This window comes from Ruditapes philippinarum, unplaced genomic scaffold (assembly GCF_026571515.1).
Source record: "Ruditapes philippinarum isolate M1 unplaced genomic scaffold, ASM2657151v2 ctg767_1_1_1_1, whole genome shotgun sequence".
NCBI lineage: Eukaryota > Metazoa > Mollusca > Bivalvia > Venerida > Veneridae > Ruditapes > Ruditapes philippinarum.
This window is the reverse complement of record NW_026866214.1, coordinates 114716-127083: the sequence shown is the minus strand read 5'-3', so window position 1 is coordinate 127083 and position 12368 is coordinate 114716. Positions and strand designations below refer to the sequence as shown.

Below are 12368 nucleotides of genomic sequence, written 5' to 3'. Positions count from 1 at the left end.
GTATGACGGTTCAAATATTTGATATGCTTGGTGAAATCATTCATGTTCGATGTTAGGTCTCTCTTTATTTAGGTCAGCGACATGTATGTTCTTGGCAATTCTTTCTCCATTAATGCGTTAGGTATTCTGTGTGGAGAAAATGGTACTAGCATTAACTTCGGGTCGAATGTTGTGCAAAGAATCTACGCTCGTATTTTAATTGGCTGTCGGTTGCTAATTGGCCAAACAAAATAACAACTAACCAATGATAAATCTCGTACTTTACTCCAATTCTTTATTTTCATGTGGAAAGAGTGGAATGTAGTGACAGCTGTCTCGTGACATTGAGTCATAGATGTACATGTATTAAATTTTGGTATAAAAATAAATTTACGTATCATGTACGGCAAATCTCATGTAAGATGTGACATCATTTTAACATACAGCAATGTAGATTATCTAATAACCGGAAGTTGCTGTATGTGGCGTCAGTAAAGTTAAGAGGGCGTCAGGAAAGGTAACTGGTCACATTTCTTCTGAAAGTCAATCACAAAAATATTGAATTATTTCTAGAATTACTTAAAAACTGCTCGCATAATGGAATGTCATGCCCATTCGTTTAAGAATGAAAAACTCATTGTACTACCTTTAGCCTATCAGAACAGCTCGCCGATTTCCAATAGTCCTTCGCTTAATATGACGGAAAAAGCCGAAAAGTTGCGGCTGACTCTACGAGTAATTATAATTCCAGGCTCAATCGGGAGATCTCTATGATTTTTCTTAATACTAACGGAAAGAGCAGAAATGTTGAGATTGTCTTCTAATTGCAATATTGGTCACAAACCAAAGCATTCTCGATGGCAAGTTTAGAAAAGTAATGGATCCTTGTCAATATCAACTTTAGAGTAGCAGACGGCCGGAACCGAAAGTAATTAGCTTAGAGCAAGGCAAGCTTGACATCCATCCAGTCATGGTATCAGAATCATTTTGCAATGGACCGCTAGCAAGACACACTGGACCTTCAACTATATACGCCATAAACCTTTGACAAGACTATTCCGGCTTAAGCAGACGGTTTGTATACCTTTTCACAGAGGAACTCCCTCTCTTTTGTTTCCAAGACGTTCAGCAGCATACCATTACGGCGTTTTGTTTCCGTTATTCTTTAAGCCATGGATTTGATATTCTACAAACACTAAATAAACATTTACGTTTGATTTATTTGCATTTGAAGAAGAATGGAATGCCGGCCAGTGTGAATTTATGTTGTCTTTAGCATAAGTGTGTCAAAACTCTTGCTCTGATTTAGTAGAGATGGTAGTCAACTGGTCATTGTCATACAGGTGGTATTTGGATAAAATAAGTCTTATTATAATGAATGCTATAAAAATATTACAATGTTCATGCATATACAGTATGAATAAGTCATAAAGAAATTGTCAGATCGTTGAAATTGACTAGTCTGTAATGACTTGTAAAACCTTAAACCGTAGATAACATATTTACTGATGGACTTTCAGACAAAGAATTGCAACACGGCATTAAATTTATGCATGGTTTCGGCGTGGGAAGAGGAAAAAAATTCTGCAAAAATTCTGTAATCTCGTTTCAATGATTTCACATTCTTCGCGACTTTTCATGCTGCCATTTAAAAGGATCAACTAAGAACGTGACTAAATGACCAAAGTAGGACTGTAATATTAATCTCCGCTCCTAAAATGGCTAACCCTTCACAAACCAACATGCAACCGGAACTGACGTGTTTATGCCACCAGTAAAGAGCCAAGCCAGCACATCCATTTAGTCTGGCTTATTAACTCCATTTTATATAATGTTATTGAATTGCCCTTAAAACTCGAATGAACTGATCCAAGTTCAAAGTAGCGCAAAACCATTACGTTCAGGGTAAAAGTAAAGACAGAAAAGTTTATGTTCATATCAAGATATTTTATTGTACACATACATGAATACTAAGTCAATGTTAATGGATTTAGACGAACATTACAAGTGTGTGATCTACAGACAAGAATTAAAGGAAAGAAAAAAATCCAAAAATTCCACACGATTCAGTACAGTGAGGATTTGCAAACAGAATCAAAAAAAGCATTTGAAAAAAGATCCAAAAAAAAATTAAACATTGCATATAATCTAACTACCACAACAGTTTATATAGCTTTACATGGAAAATGAGTGTTTCCCCCATGTAAAAAAAACCGACATGGAATGAAATAATGTACCATGTTTACATGGAATGAATGTGTGTTGTGTTTTTGTTTCCATGTAAATATTTCTTGTGTTTTTTACATGGAATGAAAAAAAATGAACATGGTTTTTACATTAAATGATTGTTGCTCCATGCTCCATGTAGAAATGTTTTTTTTTTAACATGGAACTGATAAAATGACATGTAATTTTTTTTCTTTCTTCCAAATTAGATGTGAATGTATAATGGATTTCTGATAAAAAATAAAACTAAACACACATTATGGGTCATTTACAAAATGTTTTACCATTTATCATTTAGGTAATAATGTTATCAATAACACTGAATTAATGCACATTGCTTCATGTACAAAAGCCCCACAAAATAAAAATATTACATAATCATTCAAATTACTAATAACCCTGCATTCGGGGATTTCGGTTATTATTTTCCCATCATCTCATATAATAACCGATTGGAGCATCGTGGAGAAAAAAAAATGTTCATTTGAAATAAAATTACATAAACAGCGCTAAATTTACCCTTAGTGCATCTAACAAGAAAAATATATTTCATAAAATAATCAACACTGTTCTACTAAATTTAAGTCCAAATGCACTAGGCATTTGGTTTTCTTTAAAACAAAAATTCAAAAAGAAACCGTGTTGATACCTTCACAAATCAACACTATTTCTGTTGCAACTTACTTCACTTTTTAGTTTTTAGTAAAATGGATTAGTCTTAAATTTCAGCACACTATTTACTAAAATATATGTAAAAAATATTGTACAATACAAAACAAAAGTCACCCAACAACAAGTTACGGTAAGTAAGGCTTTATTCCACAAGATCTTTCAACTAAACATCCCTATCTCTTAAACACAATCTACATTTATTTTTAAAAATTCAAATGTTATTATAAAACAGATTTTTATGAAAATTTGTGTACAACAAATAATGCTTGTTCAAAATGAGCAACAAAGACTTATTATTTTGTCTGTTAATGTATCTAAATATAGTTATTTATCTAAATATAGTTATTTGAACTCTCAAATTGTGCAAAGATTCAGTCTACCATAAATACTCATTTATAAGTCAGGTTATTTCACATCCCAACAAACTCTAGAATTAATGCGCCCGTCTTATACACGGGTTTATGTATTTTTTTCTTTAACCAGAATAATCTTCTCTTAAATTGGATATATTTAATATAGTATAATATATATAAATACATAAATGCTGCACATCCGATTTATTCAACATGTGTTAACAGCACAGGGAGGCTTATTTCAGAGATCTTTCATCTAGTTTACTAAGTTAGTTGTACATCAAAAACTATAAACCTTACATGTCTATTCCCCATATTTCATTACACACATCACTTGTACACAAACAAAAAATCATTTACACATAAATAAATATTGCACAAAAAATGGACAGTCTCTTTTAAAGTTTTGTCTTTGTGAAAATGATGTAAAATTCACAGCCTAAAACTTGTGGCAACATTTTAATATGTGCGTGTGTGTGTGTGTTTTTACAACTTAAAGATCCAGAATCGTACAACACTCACTGTGTATAATCTAATGTCCACAAGTTTTAGCCTGCATTTCTACCCATCATTTCCGTGAGCCTATTTCAAAACTTGGAGTTTCCTCCCAAGTTTCGACAGTTGACTAGTTTTCACACGGCAACAAAAACTATGGTGATCACATGCATTTGAAGTTTTTTTTCTGTCTTGAGAATGTCCAAGTATTGGTCCCAGGCCTAATATTGGTCCCTTACATAACACAAAACATAGTCCAGTAAAAACTTCCACAAATATCCTTATTTTTGGCTGTTTACCAATAAAAGAATTTTTTTCCCTCAAATCAAGTAAAACAAGTAGTTATATATTTCAACTATTTTAAATCTTTCCAATCAAAGTCAAGTTTTGTTGTTTTTTAAAATTTCTTTTCCATAAATTTTCAAAAACGCCACAAAAGATAAATTAATGTCATTATACTGGAGTAAACCATCACTATGTTCAACTACAAAAAATAATATAACACCTTGAGACCAGCATCATTGTTCATACACGGCCAATCATCTCCCTGGAGCAATTTGCCATTGATTAATAATTTGTTCCTCAAAAACAAGTCAAAAATATGTAAATAAATAAATTAATTCAATAATAAATATATCATTAATAAACAAAAAAAGAAAGAAAAGGAAATACCTCAGAATAATAAAATCATGTCTCGCAATTTTCAATTATATAAATCATAGGTAATGTATCAATATTAAGCCTAAATTTTATTCAAAATTAAAAATCAAAACAAAAACCATCTAATAAAATTGATTTCATCTTAAACAGTATGTCATGGAATAATTTTGGATGGTCATTTTTTTTTGTGGTCAAAATCTAAATAGCTGTTATATTCACTGCATCAGATATAGTAAACATCAAAATCGGTCAAATAAGCAATACCAGAAAGTTACGAGACATAGTTTTACAGTCAACAGATCCGTTACGAATAAAAAGCAATGATACGTACATGGTAAATGACATACGAAAAAAAAATGGCGAACAAAAAGCTACTGTAACAATGAACAAAACAAAAAAATATACTAAACAAAAAAATGTCATTAAAAATATTAAAGGCCGGATTCATGATTCAGATCTGTACAGAACAATACTTTAATAGTCATAAACTAGGTCATTAGCTTCTGGAAATACATACATAATAATACTGAATTAGTGACTTACGAAAAATATTCTCATCTAAAAACCGTATCTTACAGGTATTACATGTTTCCTAGTCAACACTTAGTCACTGAACAAGCATTTGCAACAAAATTTGAATTTAAACCATTTAAATATTATGCTTACTATATCAATATAGCATTACTAACTTATCCAGTATCGTATTGCTTTTCATGGATAAATGTCACTTTCAAATACTGCGCAAAATTCACTGTCTACTTAACAAAACTAACAATCCTTTTTTTCTTACCAGTAAAACAGAATATGCAAAATAATATTAGTGAATACAAAAGTTTTATGTTTCAGAAACTATTATTTTTTCCTGCCCATTGTATTTCCTATGTATATATTTCCATAGCAACAGACCTTCACTGGGGGGGATATATAAGCAAACATATTATTATAATACTTATACATAATAAAACTTAAAAAGGCAAAACCTGCACATTTCAACTTGATTGTTCATTATAGGTAAAATAAACCATGCACACAAAATAACACATTGAATAGGAGAAAAATTTAGACATGGATTTCACATGATTTGCTGTCATGACTTCAATAAAGTTCCTAAAATAGGTATAAATTATGTAATAAAGTTGTAAATTCCATTTCAAGAGACCCTCTAAGCTAGTTACTAATTCAATACTGATCTTGAATCCTGGAATCTGATTGGATGATACTAAATAACAACCAGAATCTGATTGGGTGATAGTAACAACCACCAGGAATCTGATTGGATGATACCAATGAACATCCAGAATCTGATTGGATGAAACTTAAAACCACATTTTATACTGACCCAAAAGATTTTTCATGTCAAAAACTGGTCTCTCAAATATCTAATATGTAACCTAGGACACAATATGTGATCAAATGTTAAAACAGTCTTTTTGGATGAACAGTACATGTATAAAACTTTTAATTTATTATGCCTTTTGTATAAAGCGATGTGTAAAATATTTCAGCAAAAAAAATATGTGTAAGAATCTTGTCAAAATATTTATTGCAAATAGCCTTGGTTTCGTTTTTGCACAAAAATAACCCTCAACAATTATAACTACGCTATAATATTATGATATCATGAACCATTCTATATCTAGTGATCATGAAAAAGGCATTCTGTCGTGAAAATAACATCTTTTTTTAAGCTACAAAACATTTCTTCTTCAACTAAAATCCTCTATAATGTATAACATGCCAAATTTTCAACACAAAATACCCTTTTAAACTATAATAGACTTTTCCAAAGTTAAATATAAGGAATATTCCATTACAGGTTTGCAGGGGAGAGGGGGAGGGGGGAATAAGACTGGAATATGATATATACAAAAACAAGCCATTTACGTCTCTGAATTTCAGAGAAAACTCCAAGACCTTATGTATAAAAAAAAAAACGACACAAAAAAATTCATCATATACTGATATGCCTTGGGGGGTTTGATAACAAAATAATTTAAATTTCATTAATAATAAGAATAATTATAATAATAATAATAAAACTCAGCACAAAACTAGTTTTTGTTCACAACACGAGAAATAATAAAACATTTAACATGTACATGCCGTGCCTAACAGTCTCGTCATTTAACCGTTAACCTGCCACGTTATCATTATCAAATTTGAGGATATGAAAATGTAAACTTAAGTTTTTCAGCCAATAGTATAAGAGCCTGTTCAGACTGCACAGACATGCACCCTGGCCTGGCTCTATACCCGTGATAAGCACGCTGCCCTGAATAAAAGGCTAATAACTTTTGTTTCCAACAGGTTAAGGGTTAAACACACACAAAATATTACCAGAGTACCCACTATGTTATTTCTTATATCCATTATTTTAAGTATTTAACAAATCGCCAAGTGGCCTAGTTTATCAACTTTACCCATAATGCATCTGGAAAAAAAACATGAACTTTTTTGAAATTTTCTAATGACAAAAATGTTCAGCCCAAAAAAAGTTGAACTTTTTGTAAATTTTCTGAATGACAAAATTTTCAAACCCAACACAAAATTTTGAAGAAATATTACTTTTTACAAAATTTATTTACCAAAAAAAAAGCTGTTATGTACGTATATAGTTTGGGTTTTACATTTCCCAGTTTACATTTCCATATAAAGCAGGACTCCATATTTGTTTTTGGTATGTACATATTTTCTTAACCAGCTGTCGGCCAAGTTCTCAGGCTGATTAATTTAGATAGAAAAGCGCCACATGTTTGAATTTGTCATATTTTCTATTCAGCTCGCAACTCGGCTCTCAAAATCCGGGTTAAGATTCATTAAACACAAAAATCTTGATAGTCGACAGATAAAATGATAACATTTTAACTAGCTTTTTTTTTAAAAATTCATAATTAAAGATCACTTCTTGAACAACCCTAGTATAAAGAATACTGATTGGTCAATTTGAAAAAAAAGATCTACCAATCACATGCCATGGTTTTAAGGGAAGTCTCAACGTTTGTTTAATGATCTCAACTTTTGTTTAATGATGTACATGTATTTTGTTTTAAATGCAAATAACGTACTTTTATACAGAAGTTCAAAATAAGCTCATTTTTTGCAATATGTATACAGTGTTTTTTTGTTTTGTACATTACATTGTTCTGGATACATATACAAAACATCTGTCACAAGCAAAGGCATGTGTTTTTGTTTCTTAAAATCCCATCAAGTCATCTAACTAAATGGAACATTTTAATGAGATTTTCCCCGAGCTTTGTTGACAATATTTTAAATAAGAAGTACATTCGACAATTAAAAACATGTAGCAATTTCTAAAACAAGTTCAGCTTTCCATTTCATCATTTAGAGCCAACTACTAGCCATATATTTAATACAGAAAAGCCTTGAACTCTAACAAACAAGTCGGTTAAAAATGAAGTACATATCCTGCAATTTCCATGCTTGTCTTAAATATTGAATGCCATCCTAACCCTACCCTAACCCACCTCCCTAGTTCACTAATAAAAATTGGCATGCAGCACCTTTTTTTTTCTCCCCCCTTAAATTATATCAAACAAAAGTGGGTACATAATGTGTGTGGAGAAACCAACATATAAACATGTACATTTTAACAACACACAAAAGGTATAATATATAATAATATGCCATAACTGCATTGTGTACATTTTGCACACAACAATGACTGTTACAAAAAGAGGTCACAAATATGAGATAATGTAAATGTCTCCTGGATTACAGAAATCAAGATGAAGTCTGAATGATTAAAATGGGAGAGGAATTTTGATCATATTTCCAAATATAGCTTTTTTTTAAACAACTCTGGATAACTATTGCACAAAAATTGCCAGCAATTATTTTGTAACTCTATGTAAGCTTCTGGATAACTCAGATGGAATGCTACGAGCAATATGATTGGCTAATACAAAATTACAAGCTTAAATATGATTGGATATCTTTTCTGCAGCAAAATTCTATTTTTAGATGAAAACAAATTTCTCGAAATATTCTGTCAAAAAAGGTTAAAATCAAAATATGATAACCATAACTTTTTGTACACTTTCAAGGAAATGCTTTTTTTTTTAATTATTACAAAATGAGAAGAACCCTGCTGAATTTGATGAGAGATGATTTTGAAGTAGGACTGTTTCACAAACTTGAGAAGAATCTGACTGAAATCAGAACGAAAGATGAAAACACAAGAATAAGAATGTTGCGAAAGAATGTTTGAAGTTTCTGAGATTTTTATTTTTCCATAAATGACAATAACGAGAAAAAGGAAAAAGAAATACAAAATGGACACCTATCCATGTTCTTATATACATATATCAAATGTCATCATGGAATGATATTGTTCATGTCATGGAATGCCTTACTATAATGAAATGATTTCTGATTGGTTACCTTTTCGATCAATGAAAAATAAATAGATGAAAATTGGATCAAAACTGTAAAAAGAGGAGATAAATTGGGGTTTTTAACACACCTTCTTGCGTGTTTTTGGATTTCTTCAAAGTCCAAGGAGAAAAAAAAACAGTTTAAACGTGGCCAAAATAAGGCCTCATGAAGTATACAGAAAAATACCTGAATTGCACCGACAGACCTGTCAAATGTATGGATTTACATGAAACGATATTGTCATTCCCCCAAAAAAATATTCCGCAATACTTAAGACATGATGGCACTTAAAAGAAATGCTATGCTTAAACATCTAATACAAAGAATATACGTTGCCCAGTGATGTGAGAAAGCAATTCATTCATTTCCCACCTAAAGTCTGGATTTCCCGGCAATTAAAAATCTATTTCCTACACAAATATGATGTAAAATACCAGTATAATAATGATACCTATATCAAAAAGTTTTCCCTGTATACAAAAATCCCTTCAAAAGCTAAATAAAAAGTACTAATAATCAGTAAAAATGTAAGTTTTCAAAAGGGTAGAATCTAATTAATGAAATCTGGATTTCACTTTATTGGATTTTTTTGGGGGTAAACTAATCATCACTAAAAAAGGTCAACTTTCCAAAACGGAAATCTGGAATTCCTTCGATTTATACTAAATGGATTTGTTAATTAAAACTACCAAATATCATCCTTTTCCTTCATTTTTCATGGATTTCATTTCTTTTTAAGACAAAAAGCACAATATTTTTTCATAAATTAAATTCAGCACATCTTGCTATGAAATATACATAGTACAAATAACTTAATAACTTACATAAATTCATCAGATCCAACATAAAATGCAAAAGGGTTTAAAACAATCGAGTTCATTTGATCAATAATAATAACCCGACGGGGAAAGAAAAACTTGGCTATTTCTTCTACAAGAACAAAAAAAAGAAAGAAAATAAAAACAAAACAAAAAAGAACATTATAAATCAACGTTGTCAAATAAATAGGGTCACTAATCTGCTACCATTGTTGAGCTGAAGGCGTGCTACACATGATTCTTATAACATGCCGTACACGATTCTAAAAAACGTGCCGTACACGATTCTAAATCGTGCCATACACGATTCTTAAAACGTGCTGTACACGATTCTTAAAACGTGCTGTACACGATTCTAAAAAATGTGTCGTACACGATTCTAAAAAACGTGCCATACAACATTCTAAAAAACATGCTGCACGCGTATCTATAAAACAATAACCTTTACCTAAATAAAATTTTACACTGTTTAACATCAGTAAAAGGGGAATGTTGTATAAATAAAACATCAATATATACACAATTAGATTCAATTAATTACAGATCATCGTTTCAATATATATGTAATATTTAGATAACATTCATGAGACACTGTTGAAAAAAAAGAAAAAGTTTTGGTTATGCATCTAAACATATAATTCACAACATATCTACACGATGATTTTACAAGTCTATCATTTGTACAACAAATGATGTCACATAGCATAAATTATTTTCTATACACAGGTGAAAATTTCCTACTCTAATCCACGTTCACTCTTTTGCCGTACATAAAAAAAAGATCCGCAACGTACTTTTTTTTTTGTTCCACGTATAAGTAAAATTGCCTTAGAACACTGCATTTGAACACACGCCACCCTGAATCGTCAAGCAACATTCATTGTTTTTGTATCTAGTTTATTACGAAATCTGTTGCTTTATTTATATATTTTTTCGCGAACACTCACAGAGTTTGTTGATTTTTCTGTTGTTTACATACGAAACAACATGGTCACATGACATTATTTCAACTTTTCGGCATACCAGTAGGTGCACTTTCTCGGTTATCATTACCGTTGTCATCTCGCCATTTATCAACCGATCTCCGCCGTGCATTCATGAAAAAGTTCGCAACAGTCGTAACCTCCAGACCAAGTTGCTGGGCTATGGTAGCTTGCATTTCCTTTGAAGGTCGTTTGGTCTCCTTGAATATTGCATGCAGTGTGCGACGTTGAATGTCAGTAAATACAAGTCTTGGCTTTTTTGGCCCGCGGTTTTCCTGAGGGGTGGACATCTCCGATTCTTTTCTTTTCACTGCTGAAAGGAACGAGAAAATATTCAAATTTAGCAAAATCATTATTAAGTTTGTATTAAGATTCTTATATAAGTCTTTAATATTTACTGAAATTGAAAAAAATAGTTATCAGATATCACAATTTGCTAACTTTACACATTCACATAAATATCAAATTTGAAATATCTGTAACAGAAAATAACCTTCATAACCACAATTCTTGAATTCCGCAAATACTTGATAAAAGTAATATATTATATAGAAAACACTACAACACATAATATATAACCAGTTCAAATTACAAATTTAAATGTCACAAGAAGTCAAATCTATAACCCCTAGAGAGAGAACAAAAAATACGGGAATTTTATCTGGAATTTAATTAAGACATTTTTCAACATTGATCTCAAGTTTTGTAACATTATAAATTATAAATAAATCCCTTAAACTTTGAATGGACTGCCTCAAATTCAAAAGCTAGGCATATCCACAACACAAATTCAGAAGGTCAACATTTAAGTAAAGTAAGAGACAGTTTAAAGATTAAGTAAAGGAAAGACTATCATTATTCATAATGAATGGACTCCAATGACGAGGTCAAATTCGTATAAAATTCGTGTAATTTATGGGGGAAAACTTTTAAATTTATAACGATAAAACAAAGACCAGTGGCTTTATGACAGTAATCTTTTCTCCCCTGGTTGACAAATCCAGCCTATCAGTGGTGTCAAAAGCGAGACTAATTAATTTTCTACCTAACACCTGTGCTTCCCAGATTTTTCCCTTCATCAAGGTAGAAAGTGTTCCCACTCTATTACAAGTTACCATAGCACCTGGCCTTCTCATTCACGTTTAAACACATGTATACACATAGTTTAAAGTAAATTTAGAACTGTCCAAATTTTCATAATATTATAAGACTTAAATATGAAAATGCTAAAAAAGAGCAACTAAATGTATAATGCAAGTCTGGACTAACCAGCTGGCCTGATCTAAACTAGAGGGCCCGGGAACTCCTTCATTATGACAGCTAAGCATTTCAGAGAAGAAGCTGACATCTTATTAAACAACATTTTTTTTTTCAAACAAAAATATTTTCAGTCAGTAATTTTTTGTTTTATACAGTATTTCCATCCCAGTGATACTATTTTCAGCCCATAACTTTTGTTTCATATGAATTTCCGTTCTACAGTAGCAATCTAACGCTGAATGCAAATACAAGAGAATTATCATCGTACAGTAAATCCACGAGTACTTTAACCCTGTACGGGTCATATTTCTCATTCAATCCCTCCACAAATATGGTAATCCTTCTTTGTCTATGAATTGCTTATTTATTTATAAAAATGACGGTAAAATATTCATAAAGAAGATTTCGGTACCGTAAAATATAATCAACCCGGTACTAATGTATCATAAATAACTTAAAACATGAGCTTAAATCTCGTTCGAAATACGGAATCGACTTTATATAAAGTCGGACTAGTTTTTATT

At 31.2% G+C, this 12368-nt stretch overlaps 1 protein-coding gene across 17 annotated transcripts in view; it reads right to left on the bottom strand.

Annotated features, from left to right (window-relative positions):
• Positions 1-2371: 2371 nt before the first annotated feature.
• The window catches only part of LOC132731733 (hepatocyte nuclear factor 6-like), a 39295-nt gene continuing 29298 nt past the window's right edge, over positions 2372-12368 (bottom strand). For 8 of the 17 annotated variants that reach the window (XM_060717961.1, XM_060717967.1, XM_060717964.1 and 5 more), the window contains one exon: positions 2372-10897. In XM_060717961.1, coding sequence (XP_060573944.1) covers positions 10608-10897 — 290 coding nt within the window. In that variant the 3' untranslated portion in view covers positions 2372-10607. The remainder of the gene's footprint in view (positions 10898-12368) is intronic. The other 9 variants (XM_060717962.1, XM_060717968.1, XM_060717965.1 and 6 more) reach the window with 3 other exon arrangements.